The sequence below is a fragment of the Neolamprologus multifasciatus genome, chromosome 5, assembly GCF_963576455.1.
Source record: "Neolamprologus multifasciatus chromosome 5, fNeoMul1.2, whole genome shotgun sequence".
Lineage (NCBI taxonomy): Eukaryota > Metazoa > Chordata > Actinopteri > Cichliformes > Cichlidae > Neolamprologus > Neolamprologus multifasciatus.
In genome coordinates this window covers 12,067,754-12,082,040 of record NC_140443.1, presented here as the reverse complement: position 1 = coordinate 12,082,040, position 14,287 = coordinate 12,067,754, and the positions used below count along the sequence as shown (strand labels likewise).

The 14,287-nt window shown below is 41.1% G+C and overlaps 1 protein-coding gene across 6 annotated transcripts in view; it reads right to left on the bottom strand.

Moving 5' to 3' along the window:
* The window catches only part of chd6 (chromodomain helicase DNA binding protein 6), a 99,298-nt gene that overhangs the window by 11,069 nt on the left and 73,942 nt on the right, over nucleotides 1-14,287 (bottom strand). For all 6 annotated transcript variants that reach the window (XM_085159042.1, XM_085159043.1, XM_085159041.1 and 3 more), the window contains exons 30-40: nucleotides 13,231-13,309; nucleotides 10,198-10,255; nucleotides 8,645-9,017; nucleotides 8,252-8,460; nucleotides 7,582-7,679; nucleotides 6,162-6,992; nucleotides 5,572-5,826; nucleotides 3,778-4,099; nucleotides 925-2,472; nucleotides 684-835; nucleotides 75-338 (exon numbers count right to left, since the gene is read on the bottom strand). In XM_085159042.1, the coding sequence (XP_085015168.1) occupies nucleotides 75-338; nucleotides 684-835; nucleotides 925-2,472; nucleotides 3,778-4,099; nucleotides 5,572-5,826; nucleotides 6,162-6,992; nucleotides 7,582-7,679; nucleotides 8,252-8,460; nucleotides 8,645-9,017; nucleotides 10,198-10,255; nucleotides 13,231-13,309 (4,189 nt within the window). The remainder of the gene's footprint in view (nucleotides 1-74; nucleotides 339-683; nucleotides 836-924; nucleotides 2,473-3,777; nucleotides 4,100-5,571; nucleotides 5,827-6,161; nucleotides 6,993-7,581; nucleotides 7,680-8,251; nucleotides 8,461-8,644; nucleotides 9,018-10,197; nucleotides 10,256-13,230; nucleotides 13,310-14,287) is intronic.

Below are 14,287 nucleotides of genomic sequence, written 5' to 3'. Positions count from 1 at the left end.
TGCTGACAGATGACAGATACACCGATATGTGCAACAAAGGGAGTTAATTTATTCATTCACTCTTCGAGTCTCACCTTAGGTAGTCTTGTGAGAGGGGGAGGAATGGAAAATCCCAGTGCAGGATTCGCCTGCTGCACCCTGGCCTGGGTTGGGACAGAGCCTGAGGCCGTGGTGGAGAGAAAACCTGCTCGGTGTTGGTGGTGCTGGGCTAAACTGTTGGCCAAGCAGGAGTTGGCAGCCAGGGCGGCTGGTGAGTCATACTGCTCGCTAGATGAAGGCCACTTCCCCTTAAGGATGGCGTGGCAGATGCTGTCCAGGCGGTTGATGATTACTCTATCCTACAGGGGCCATAAAAATAGGGGGGGAAATTAATCAATAAACACAAATAACTTAATTTACAAGAAGTGTACCAAGTGCCACAAAATTTAGCTAAAATGTATAACTCATTTTGTCTTTTCAGACTTTCTAAGCAGCGTCAGCACTGTCCTCTAAATGAAAGCAGTGAAATTGCTGGTGAGAACTCAAAACAGGTATTTTTGCTTCTAATCGGCAAAAACGAAAACATTTTCCTGCTAAAGAGGAAGAACGGAATTTATAAAAATAATTATTCTAACTTTACTGTTAAAAATGTTTTAACCATGGGAGAATCAGTTGTTACAGTAATAGTTAAACATATATTTTACCTTTGGCCACTCAGAAAATGAGTACAGTGCTTTTTCCTGTAACAGCTGAGCGATGGTTGGCTCTCTGGTTTCATGAAGGCTGTCAGGAATCTCACACACTGAAATGGGAGCTGCAAACCTGGGGCTAGCAGAAAACCCTTCGACCACAGGCACTGTGCAAAATGGAAATGGGTTTAAGTACAAACAAATGAATTTAAGTGTGAAAGGTGAATTAACTTCATGAAAGTCTCAGCATCCTCACCGGGTGTACTGGGTCTCTCCTCCTTTACTTGGCCTTTCAACTCTGCACTTTCTGAGGTTTCTACTAGGCCATCATTCTGCTCAAGCTTCGGGGTCAGGACTGTGCTATCTGCCTCCAACATCTCATGTTTTGTCTCAGTTTTGACCTCAGATAACGCTGTAAACCCAAGGACCTCTGGCTTGGCCTCAGGTTTTATCTCAGAACTTTCTGGGTAGCTTGTGAACCCCAGACCCTCAGCCTTGGCTTCAGGCTTGATGGCAGATGTCTCAGGAAAAGCTGCTAACCTCAGATCTTCAGGCTTTGCCTCAGTCTTAAGCTTAGGACTCTCTGGATAAGCACTAAACCCCAGAGCTAATGGTTTGACCTCTGATTTGATTTCGCTGCCACCTGCATAGGCTACAAACTGCAAAAATTCAGGTTTAGTGTCTAAATGCTCAGGCTTCAAACGAAAGCTCAGATCCTCAGGTTTAGTCTCCAGTGTTTCAGGTTTAATCGGATATTCTAATTGCTCTGCTTTGGTCACCAATCCTTCTGACTTTACGGGGTAGGAAAAGAAACTGGTGTGTTTGACTTCAGAGCTATCAGGGCAAACATCCTCAATAGTCTCTGTCTTGGTATCTTCAATCTTGACTGGTAGCAACAATTGCTCTGGTTTCTCCTCACCGTCGCCATCGGGTAAATGAGAAAATTTAAGGTCAGATGGCTTCGTGTCGATGTTGTTCACAGGCAGAGTTGAGCCCATTTTGATTTCATTTTGATCGAGCAGGTTATCTTTGCTGTCCTGATCAAGGGAGAATTTTAGTGCGTTATTCTTACAGTCTCTGCTGCCATCGGGCAAGTTCAGGTCTTCGTCTGAACCCTTGCAGTGTGCCATGGAGGCTTCGTTTTTGGCTTCCTCCATGCTGTTGCTCTCTCTGGTGGTTTCAGTAGAGTTTGATGGTTGTGTAGGGGATGACACAGAAACAGAAGGACAGGAGAGCTGTCCAAATTGCGAGTAAATGCTACCCAACTCCATCTCATTGGTTTTGACATCTAGTTGTTTCAAACCCTTTTCTTCCTCCTCATCACAGGGTTGTACAACCGGAACATCAAACGGAGAAACATTATCCTCTTGCCCTTCGGAAATCTCATCTACCTGATCTGCTAGATCTGTGCGATCCATCAAGCTGCCCTGTCTAGACTTTTTTGGAATTCCTTTCATTTGCACAAACTCTTCAGTTGTGTTGCACATCAATGCTTCAGTGTCAAGAGAATTTTCAATAGACCGTTCCTCCACAGTTTGGTACAAAATCAACCCCTCCACCTCCTCCGTAGGCTCTTCAATAGATAGGCTGCCCTCCTGTTCGAGCTTTCCAAGATAAGAGTGCACGTCTTGGGGTGAGTCCTTTTTATGCTCTGCTTGGTCAAAGCGCCCCTCGAGGTCTTGAGACATTTGGATAAAGACTTCCTTCCTCTCGCCCTGTTCTCCAAGGGCCGATTCTGATTCTATCCCTTCTAACTCTGGCACTTCCATGGGTGGATTCAAAACTCCCAAACTTTGGTCTGCACCTGCAAGCAAAAAACATTGAGATGTAATGTAGGGGACATAGCAGTGGTTGGTAGGGATGGGTATCGTTTAGGTTTTATCCGATACCGGTGCCAAACCGGTACTTTTGAAACGGTGCCGGTGCTTAAACGGTGCCCAAACTGGTGCTTAAAGAATGGAAAACACAAAATTGGTCCAAAAACCTCTCATGTTCAGCTGTTTTTTTTGTAAAAAGATAACAATGTTAGTCTTTTCTGCAGGTATACGGCATATATGGTATCACTCTGGGCTGGAAGCAGTGCTTAAACAATGGAAAAAAACACAAACTTTGTCCAAAAACCTCTCATGTTTAACTGTTTTCCACTTTTTCTTCGGTCATTTTAGCCTTTTTGGCCAGGGTGAAGGGAGTATCTGACATCAAACAAGAAGACAGCCGCATGTAGCTATGATGGTGTTTGCTAGTTCACGTTACATGCATTAATTTAATAACGCGGTTAAACTACTCAACTTAAATTACACACGAACAACATTAAGCTACTCACGCAGAGAAGAACGGCTGCTGCTGCCATCATCATTTCTGCTACACTGGCAGGGCTAGGTTCATCGGATTTAAAGTGTGACCTCCTTTGACAGTATCAGCTTAAAGCACTTGTTGCAGGCTGCTGAGTTTGCATCTTTTGCTGTGAAGTACAGCCAGACTTTTGACCGCTTTGCCTTGGGCATTTTTAATCTGTAGCTCTGCTCTAAAAGAACGTACGTACCTGGACCCGCCTACTATCCTCGAAACGTAAAATGATTGGCTAGAATCTAAAGTGTATCATTCCATACCAGTTGGTGGCGGTAATGCACCTTTCAGTTGTTTGCCAACCGCCAATAGAAATGTAAGGAAGAAGAAAGTGTATCACAGCTCAGGAAAAAAAAGCACCGAAATAAAGCACTGAAATGCGCGCTGCTTTTCGGTCTGGTTACTACCGTTTATGTCAGAACCGGTGCCATGATGGCACCGGATACCGGTACCCATCCCTAGTGGTTGGTGTTATCTCTTCATTTTTTTAATCCTCAGATTGGGGCGTAAAACATTAGACTGTTTAAAGTTATTAAGAGGCTTTGCCATAGTGTATACGGCCTAAAGGAATCTTAAAACATCAGGACATTTCATTAGCAACTGATATAATTTATGATATATTAACATTTATCACAATATTATACAACCAATGGGATGAGGTAATGTGGGACAGCAACTTGTACATCTTTACAAACTGAATATTTGTGATAATTCCTGAAAAAAAAAGTTAAATACTATGCTCAATATTTTCCCTTTGACATACCTTGGTTTGGATTACATTCCTCTCCTTCCAGATGTTTGCCTCTTTGTTTTTCCACATTCTGTTCCAAGGTCTCCCTTGACAAGTCTTCAACTTCTTCCTCCTCCTTATCATCAAACTCAAAGCCGGTACTTTCCTCCCGATCATCTCCATCCTCCACAGGATTAGTCAGGCTCTCAGAGACATCAGAGTGCCCCAGTCCATCCTGTGGCTCGTGGGCAGTGATGTCAGACAGAGAAAGTGGAGGAGGGGGTACGTACGGCAGCGGAGGACTTGCTGACAGGTCCGTGTGATCTGCACTCGGTTCTTCATTCACACCAATGTCCTGGACACAAAATATAAGTGTTAGATTTATTGAAGCCTAAATGGCATGCTCATTTTGGCAACAATATAATACTATTAATTATTAACTTTAGTTTACTTGTATAATGATGGTGTGATCAAGTCGCAGCTTTCCAACATTTAAATTGATTTTAAAAAAAGAAAAAAAGAAGAAGAAAAAAACCACAAACAGGACGCTATTCATCGCTGCAATTCAAAAAATACTGGCGACACCAGTGCTACCTCAAGCTCCTAGTAGATAACCTATGGTATCAATTTTAAAATTCTACATCACCTTGTTTTCAAGTTATCATATTCACAAGATTTTCAGAAAACTTGACCTCTGACCTTGAGGTCGAGGTCACTGAGACTCAAATTCATCCCAGATTTTTAATCAAAACATTTGTGAAATGAATTTGAAACTCCTATGTCACCTTACTCTAAGGTATTACATTCACAAACTCGCGTGTCCATGCCGCCTGCAGGGTGACAACAACATGCCATGAGCCTTTTACGGCTGAGGGGTAAAAAAGGAAAGATGTAAATCGCACGATGTGAACAGAATCTATAATGAACATTTCCAATGTCATATAAAATTAACATGATGACCTTGATGTTAAACTGCAGTTAAAATGGCCATCTTTGAGAAGTCTTTCAGAATTTTCTCTAAATTATTACAATTATTTTTTTTTTCTGCAAAATTTGCAATATTTTTTCTTCTATTAGACTGTGCAATAATCACTGTGCAATAGACTCACTCAAATGTGCAATCCACTGGTATTCCTATTTATCCATATTATATAATCTGTATTTATATATGTGTATATATGGTATATTTATGCTTATATCTTTACTCTTATTCCCCTCTATTGTATCTGTAACACGCAACTTCTGTCGGTGCTGTGCTACTGGAAACTGAATTCCCGGAGGAACCCAGCTGAGGGATTAATAAACTTTCATCTAATCTAATATAATTTGAAAAGATGCCATTTTAGAAAATAATTTAGCAAATACTTGATAATTGCAGCCCTTAGTGTTTGGCAAATGTGTTTTACAGATCTTAAAATGTAAAATATGCAAAATCCAATGAATAGTTTCACTTGGAGCAATATGACCCTGACAAACATCACAGATCAGCATCCATTTGAGCTTTGCTGAAACACACCCCGTTCATTGAATATACTAACCGAAAGAAGAGGCAAAATGTCAGCATTTAATAATGCAGCTGAGCACTTTTGTGTTTTCAATATTCCCTACAACAGATTTTCCCCTTTACTTTTTCCTCTTTTGTTAGAGCAATTTTGCCATGTTTATCTACCGTCTGCCCCACTGGACACATTGCATTACATTATTTGAGCATTAAGCCGATAATATGAAAAGGGTTTCAGATTATTGTTATCTTGAGGGCTGTGATTACAAAGACATTTAAGACATATTTATTTTGTTATCCAGAAGGCACAGGCTGGTGAAACCAACCTTAAAGAGCATGTAACTTGAGGACAGTGGCTCAACAGAATCGCCTGCTGATGGATGGGAAGGAGGGGATGAGGGCGGAAGGCCCAAACACTCCTCCAGAGTTCCACCTTCCTCCCCTCCTCTGTCTCCCCCCTGTGCCTCCTCATCCTCCTCCTCCAGGAAGCCCGTCTCTAAGGTAGAAGGACCCAGGATCGGATCAGATTCATTGAACATATGGTGAGCAGGACTAGTGTGGTCCGTACTGTCCCAGGGAGCCTGCAATACAGAAGTGTAGGATGTCAAAGCACAGAAATAAGAAAACCTATGTGAATAACTTGAACTGTTAAATTTCAAATGGTTAGTTGATGACCAAAAACATTTTTATTATATTTTTATTAACCGAGTAGGTGTCATAATGTCAGATATTTGCTATATCAGACAATAAAATGCTTAAAACATATAAATATAAATTTCCTATAAATTTAATTTTTTGCTTAGGGCAGAAACAAAGCATCTCATGCAGTCCATACACACATTTCAATCACAGACATAGTTTCTTATATAAGTCTTATTTAAATATCAGAGTAGTTATCTCGAATAACACTGCATACCTGTAACTGATCTAGCTCCACTGATGGTGCCATCAGCCCAGTTTCCTCAGACGAGCCCTGCTCACCAACGAGCACATCACTCCTTAGTTTTGAATCCAGGTCTGTCCCACCCACACCGTATGAGTTGAGCATGCTTTGACCTCCTGCAGCTGAGTTAAAGGGGAAACCGTTGAGGGCATCTTTGGAAACCTTTCCTCCATGTAAAGAATCTGCAGACATGGTGTCATGCTGTAGCGTGCCCAGCTCCAGAGTTTCATCCAAAGGTGGACAGTCAAGGAAATCTCCTCGAGGTCCAGGAACTATTCCCAGACTTGGTGAAGCTGAATCATGAGCATCCAATGGTGGAGGGTGAAGGTGAGGGTGAGAAGAAGAAGAAGAGGAAGAGGAAGGAGAGGGAGCAGATGGAGGTATAGGGTGTTGCGAGTGATGATGATGGTGGTGGTGATGAGAGGATTGGTGGGGATATTCAGGAGGCTGAGGAGAGTGGCGACCGAGTCCCGAATCGTACAGACAGCAGTGAGGATGAGGAAGCTGGGGATGAGATGAGGAGGAGGATGAGATGCCAGGATGAGTCGCCAAGCCAGTGTGATGAGGGTGATGGTGGCTTTGAGGGTGAAGGTGAGCAGGGTGTCCCCTGACGTAGTTCCTGTGAGCCTCCAGAAAGCTCAGCTGAGGGTCGTTGAGGATGTAGAAGTCGGTGCGGCTCAAACCGTGGCGCGCTGCCCCAATAAGGAGGTCGCGGTCGTGTTTGCCAGACTCCCACCATACAGGGAGGTAGAGCGAGGGCCGGCACAGCTGAAGACGGGCTGAGAGTAACGGATGGCGGAGAACCTGAGAGAGGGATGCAGTTCAGAGACCAAGCTACTTTCTTAACCGAATGAAAATGTCTCCATTTTATCCATTTTTATATTCACATAGTCAGAGAGATGGTCAGGTTTAGTAGACAGAAGTGTCGTTCTTTTGTTTTATGCTTTCTGGACAAATATGTTTTGACCCTTGGCACTAGACTCCCCAACACAACTAGCGAGTTAGCTGTGGGCATTACCTCAGCCCCAGTTTTTAGCTGTGTAACCTGAGGCATGATAAACAGTCTGACTTATAAACAGTTCACACTTTTGACCATGTAGAAAATGTCTAAATGTCTATTCTGAGGTTAGATATGACGTCATTTGTAGGGAGTGTCTTTTTTTAATGACTTGTATACAGGTTCACCGATGATTAATCTTTAGCCTTTTTTTGATGACACTGAAAAGAAGGAAGCTAAAGAGGGACAAATGAGGTTAATTTCAACCCCTCTAAACCATCAACACAAACTCAGAACAGTACAAGCAAGATAAACCTTGAAGTCAATGTCTAACAGAGTTCCATCGATGAAAAGTACGCTATTTGTTATTAAGCTTTGTTTCTTCAAAGAGCCCACCTGCTCTCTGATCTTGCGCAGCAGCTCGATGCGGTATAGCGTCCTAGCTGCTCTTTCTTCTGTCAGAGGCTCCACAATCACAGCGGGATCCACCAGTCCTGGGAGACGCAAGAGAAAGGGAGGAGAAGCAGAGAAAGAATAAAAGGATGAGAAACGGAAACGGTGACAGTCAATGTTGGCATAGAGACAGTGGAGAAGGCAGGAAAAATGCAGACCAGAGTAAAAGGGATGGAGAGTATTAGTATGTTCAAGAGTCACTCCTGTCTTTAAATGATTTTGTGTTTTATCCTGCGCATATACAGGAGAGTAAGTTATGTATTAATTATATGTTAACATGCAATTTGTAGTTAACCAAGTTATAAAAACTACATCTATGGAGGCTATTTTACTAGCAGGGGTCAGTAATGTTCCCGATGACGAGGTCCTCAAAAATTATCTGCAAGTTGACACTCTTATGACAAAGTCTAAATGATGTATTGTTTAACTGTAGGCTTAAGAAGTGTGGCTGAAAACCAAAAACCTGCAGTGCTCAGCTTCTTGTTTCAGAAAACATTAACTGGAACATGAAGCTGAGCAATTAATACAAATTAGCAAGGGTTACCCTGTTGATAAACTAAGTCCATCACAGATGTCAGTAACAACCCCAACCGGCATTTATCATAAACAGTACCTTCTTCCTTCCTGGGTGGAAGCTTGCATGCTGTCCTGCACATGTTCACAAAGGAATTGAAGTATCTTTCCAGACTCTCATCAGTCTTCCTCTCCAGTCTGGCAAGAGCTCTGAACTGGGACCAGTCAAATGCCTTCCTCTCCGGGTCATAAACCACTCCAAATGATGATACTGTGCGGTAAAAATCTGCTTGTTCTCGACGAGTCCACCTAAAAAGTCACAGAAAAATACAAATGACTGAATAAATGCATATGCTGAGAAACTGCATATAAATGCATGTGAAAGCAGATGTGTTCTTGTCTGAAAGAAGATGCTGAGCAGCAGAGCCACAAAGGTAAGATTCAAGTATATGACAAAAGCTTGGCATCTCTGTCTTATGTCAAACATTTCTACCTTCTCTGCCACTCCAGAAACAGAGGGTCAGGTTCTGTAGCGACCACAGAACACCGTCTCAAATCTTCACCCAGCTGCCAAGCCAGTGGCCCACCAGCGTGATGACTATGAGCAGCTCCGGCTCCTCCGATTCCCATACCAACGAGGCCATCGTGAAGCATAAAGTCATGCCTGAGCAGTGGCTCGCGTCGTAGTGTGAAGCGCTGGTAGGCAGTGATGAGGCGACGTAATCGGGCCGTCAAGGCGGGGCCTGTGGGCCAGAGGGGCCGGGCTTGGACAACATGGAGAGCTGCCACCCCGGTCCCAGTTCCTGTTGTCGTTGTGGTGACCAAAGTTCCATCTTGGGTGCACAGGTCACCTGACATCTGAGAGTCTGGAGAAAAGCCAGTCAGAGTCAGCACGTTAGATTTTTCACACACTGGATGTGTTTGAAGGTACACAAAAAAAAGAAGCATCTAAATAACCACTTATCATTCAGTACAAATGTGTGTCTATGTGGATAAAGCCTGCATTATTTATGTATTCTCTTATTTTGTTCAGCTCAGAGGGAACGTGAGGGTGTGATCCTATAAAAACACACCAGAGTATATTGCTGTCGATGTGTTTCTTCTCTTCGTCATTTCTGTGTCACAGACATATGAAGAGCACGCATGAAAGCAAAAAAGCAAAAAGGCCACTGCAGGCAAGATGAAGCATGCCTCTCACAGGATTGTACAAACGTGACTGTGTTTAGTCATTGAAATATTAAAAAAACTACTGCAAAAGAATAACAAAATACATTTTCATATCTCTGATTCACAGCTTGGTTATTGGCACCGGCATCACCTCTCAACACGCTTCACTCTCGTTCACTGAACCACCTCTTTTTCTTTCTTTCTCTGTATGTCTTTAAATAATAAAATGTTGTGTTTAAAAAGAGTAATCAACAACTTCTGAATATTATACCTTTAGCTACTAATACTGCTTTTGGTTGAGAATAAATAAATACCTCAATTTCAGAATTGAAATTAAAACTGTAAAATGATGTTTCCATACCAACTTTAAAGGAAACATATGATTAAATATTTGATTCAAATAGAAATCAACACTGAATCTTGTTAAAAAGAGAATTGCAGCTTTCCCTTAACAATCCACCTTATGTGTCACTGCACTTATAATACTACAACAAAGATTTGAAGAAGCAAGCCTCATCATAACAATTATCCAAGTCCTTAGTAGAGCTCTAAGGAAATTAAGACTTCAGTGGAAAAGTGAAATAAGTTTTGATGGGAAATGTCGTGTTAAAACACCTCACGTCAGAACAGAGGAGTGAAATGTAATCGAGTGGAGGGAAATTATCGTATTTCAAACCATTTGAAAGAACGTCAGAGTAAGAAAAGAAAAAGTACAATTTGAAAAGTTGGGTTAGCCTTTAACAACCCAAAAATGCCAAGAAATTATAAAGCTATTGATTAAAACTTGAATTATGTGTATGGTTGGTCCTTGAACGCAAAGAGTAATGGAGCTCTTCATTTGGTCTTCATATTAGTATGTAACACTTGTAACTGTCTCACCTGGACCAGTACTGTCTGGCTTGTCTGATGTATCGGTGCTGGAGCAGGTTTCCTCTCCCTGTGAATAACACAAAACACAAAATCACCTTTTCTGTCGCCTGGCTAAAAATATATACCTTTTTATTTCTTTATTATCTGTTACTGTTATTAGCTGTTACTTTTATCGTTGTGCTGAATATTATTTTTTTGTATCACATTTTCTTCTGTTGTTTTAACTCCATCTTTTCTTTACCTTAATTTAATATTTTTTGGTTTATTGTGTATTTTGTCTGTATTTGTGAATATTACTATATCATGTCCTTTATCATTTTCTGTTTTTTGTTTGCTTGTTTCTTTTGATCAATAATTAGTAATTGTTACAGCCTCTATCTGACCCTGATTATTCCTTGTCTATGCTATTATCCACCGTTTTTCTACGACTGTGCAAACTCTATGCTTCTGAGGGTCTCTTGAGTGTCCCACAGTAGGTGTCCTCCTGAATGGCTAGCCTTGTGGGCTTGCGTGTTGATAACTGTGCTGGTTAATATCCAACACAGCATCTTGCCATTTAAAAAGCCTGTCAGCACAGTACTCTCACGACAGCAGCAGCATCTCAATCCTGACCGAGGTCTCAGTCAGAATGGGCACAGTTCTGTGAAAAGGACTCTAGAGTGTCCCATGATTCAATAGCTTGTAAAAAACAATTTTAGAAGCAACGATTTAAAGTTTTCTGTATGACTTTATAAGTCTCTCACATCAGTGTGGAGGAATTTCAGCACAGTTTGTAGGGATGCACTGCTCTCTTAATACTCTATGGCAGGGGTGTCCAACTCCAGTCTTTGAGAGCTATGGTCCTGCAACTTTTAGATGCATCCCTACTCCAACACAGTTGAACCAAAGGGTTGGATTACCTCTTCAGAATGCAATCAAGTTTGGGAAAGGCCCAGTAACAAGCCATTCATTTGACTCAGCTGTGTCGGAACAAAGATGCATCTAAGGCTACGTTCACACTGCAGGCGAAAGCGCATCAAATCTGATTTTTTTGACCCTATGCGACCCATATCCGATCATGGTATGACAGTGTGAACGGCACAAATCCGATATTTTCAAATCCGATCTGGGTCACTTTCGTATGTGCTACTGAATCCGATACATATCCGATGTTTTAGAAAGCGACTGCTGTTTGAACGGTCATGTCGCATTAAATCCGTCTTTTACGTCACTGACACAAGACAGACGCCAATTATCAGCGCCGGAGAAGCGCCCGAGAAGACATCGTGAACGCTTCCTGGCCATCCAGTGTAGATGTTAGTGAAACTGTTGGGAAGACAACGTTGGAGAAACGTGAACATTTTATTTGTACTGTATAATCTGCAGATTCTGACGGAAATCTGCAACTATCCTTTGTAGCACTGCTCCTCTCTAAAACAGCAATAAGGATAATTATTAGGTTATCTACATTATTATGTAAATAACCTAATAATTATCCTACAAAATAACTTAAAGCAAAAATTGGGAAACGTAAAGTCCGAAGTCTTTATATTAAGGGCCATCAGTCAAACAATATTGTTTGGTCTGGGTATAAACAGAGCGCGTTGTGAGTGACGTCTTCTTTTGCGCATGCGGGCCGCTTTGAGTGTTCACACTAGAGCGCGTTTGCTGTCGCATTTTATTTGTAGTGTGAATAAGCAGACACAAAAATTGGATATGATCAAAAAATCGGAATTGAGCATTAAGACCTGCAGTGTGAACGTAGCCGACAGTAGCTCTTGAGGACTGGATTTGGACACCCTTGCTCTATGGCATAGATTCATGTCATAGAGTGGTTTCACCACTGCATGTCTGTTGGGTTGCAGTATGTACTTTGCGGGCCACTGCAACGCAAGGATTCTCCTTCTTTTCAGCCATTCCCCATTAGATTTGCTGGTGTGTCTGGTATCATTGTCCTTTTGCATCACCTGGTCTCACATGATTCATATGCTCTGCTCCCCTTACCCCTAGATCAGGGTGTAAGAGTAACAAGAATTCTTCTATACAATAAATCATTCTTTTAGAAGGATTCTTCAGACTGGCCAATATAATTATAATTAAAATCATGATACAGTAAGAATATTTAAATTATAGAACAGTGGCAGCTGCCAGTAGTACCCCTCAGTCTCCTAACAGATGCACCCGGGGTATGAATTTGAAAATCCCGTGCTGTTTTGTTCTGAAGTGATCACATTCACAAGATTTTAGAAAACTTGACCTCTGTGACCTCAACCTCTAAGTCAAAGATTCAAATTCATCTGAGATTTTTAGTAGATGCACCTATGTTATCAATTTGAAACTTTTATGTCGCCCTGCTTCTCGAGTTATAGCATTTACAATCATGGATGTCCTGGCTGCAACAACGGCAGTATCCCGTCAGCCTTTTTGGCTGAGGAGTAAAAAAAAAAAATGGTAATGAATGCAATACCACACACTATTAAACTATTGAAATGGACTATATGATCATATCATAAAAACGCATTCCCTGTGAATGCCAGGTTTCTACTTTAGGTTTTGTCAATATAGATTGACAAAAACTGATGTTAAGCCAAAAAATATTTTTGGAATTCATGTTTTGAGATCGTTGACAGCTTTTATACTCAGAGGTTAAACTTTCAGTTTGGAGTTTATGTTAGTCACGCTGGACTTGCCAAATGAAACCTGACTCAGTAAGCAATAAAAACCTAGAGATGAGATTTTTGCATTTGGAAAACATTATCTGTTCTGTTGTCAAATGTATTAAAGCGTTTAAAAATGCACCATAAACTCAACCATTTTATTTTAATAGTACCTAGTAGCCATGCAAGTATTCAGCTTGCAAATGTCCAAAACGTAAAGAAATTCTTCCCTGAGGCAATTTTAATCCCCCTCCCCCATGCAAAATTACTTTTCCTTTTTTTTTTTATAACACATTGGAAGAAAGTATTCAAAGAAGTTGTCTGTGGCATGGTGCAGAGTGAGAGAGGAAGAGAAGACAACAAAAAACACATCACTAATATAGTCTCAGGAGAGCTTTTACTTCACCTTGCTGCTCTCGTCTCTATCCTCTCCTCCATCTGGTTTGTTTTCAGGATCATCCTTCGTCTCCTCAGTTTTGCATGCGCTGACAAGAGAAACAACAACGTAGAAGAGAAAAGCGTTAATAACAATATCCTAGTGAGCTTCTTCATTATACGACTGGGCAACACATGTAAGGACAGAATTCGGGGATGAATTAGAGTAAATGTGCAGTCTAGGACAACAGATTTAAAAAAAAATAATCTAAATACAGGCAGGAAAACACGATGACAGAAGAAGAAAAAGCTGTTAACGAAGAACAACAACAAACAGCCTGCCAGATTATGAGCTGTGACAATGTGATAAGATGTAAAGAAAACATTTTGTATGGCACAAGTGTGTGGGCGTGTGTGTGGGCGTGTGTGTGGGCGTGTGTGTGTGTGTGTGTGTGTGTGGGGATGATGGGTACTGTAATAACAAAACAGCTGAACATGAATTCACACCTTCTTACATTTTGTTGGTGGCAATTTATTAATGCAATGAAGAAAAACAAATGTGATTATGAAAAATAAAACAAAGCCTGGCTGAGGAGTCACATCACAGGCTCCACACAGAACTGCTTTAGTTTCCTTATGCTAGTCTTTTTTAAATTGTTTGTTTTTTTAATTTATTTCCTCTTTTTAGTTCTTCACATATTTCTCAAAAACCCAGTAAAGAGCAGAGTGGTTATTCTAATGTCTGATATTAGTTTTAAGGTACTATTGAACTGCAAAAATATAAAAACGCAGTAATCAGCTAAATGTTTTGGTGCACAGCATATTTCAAAATTTGCTAATGAAAAAAGACAGATGGATCTCTGCAGAGACTTGATGTTTGTGGCATATGTTCATGTTTTTGAATGTGGGTTGGTATTTTCATTGTGCATTTTCACAGGGAGGAAATTAATACAGTTTTTCCCTCATGCAGGTTTTGGTTGGGTAGGCGCTATGGCGACATAGTTAAGCATTTTATTTTTCCCCCCTATTTGTCAAACGGGCAAGACGATGTGAACTTTATCTTTAGAAAATCACCCTTTTTCTTATTT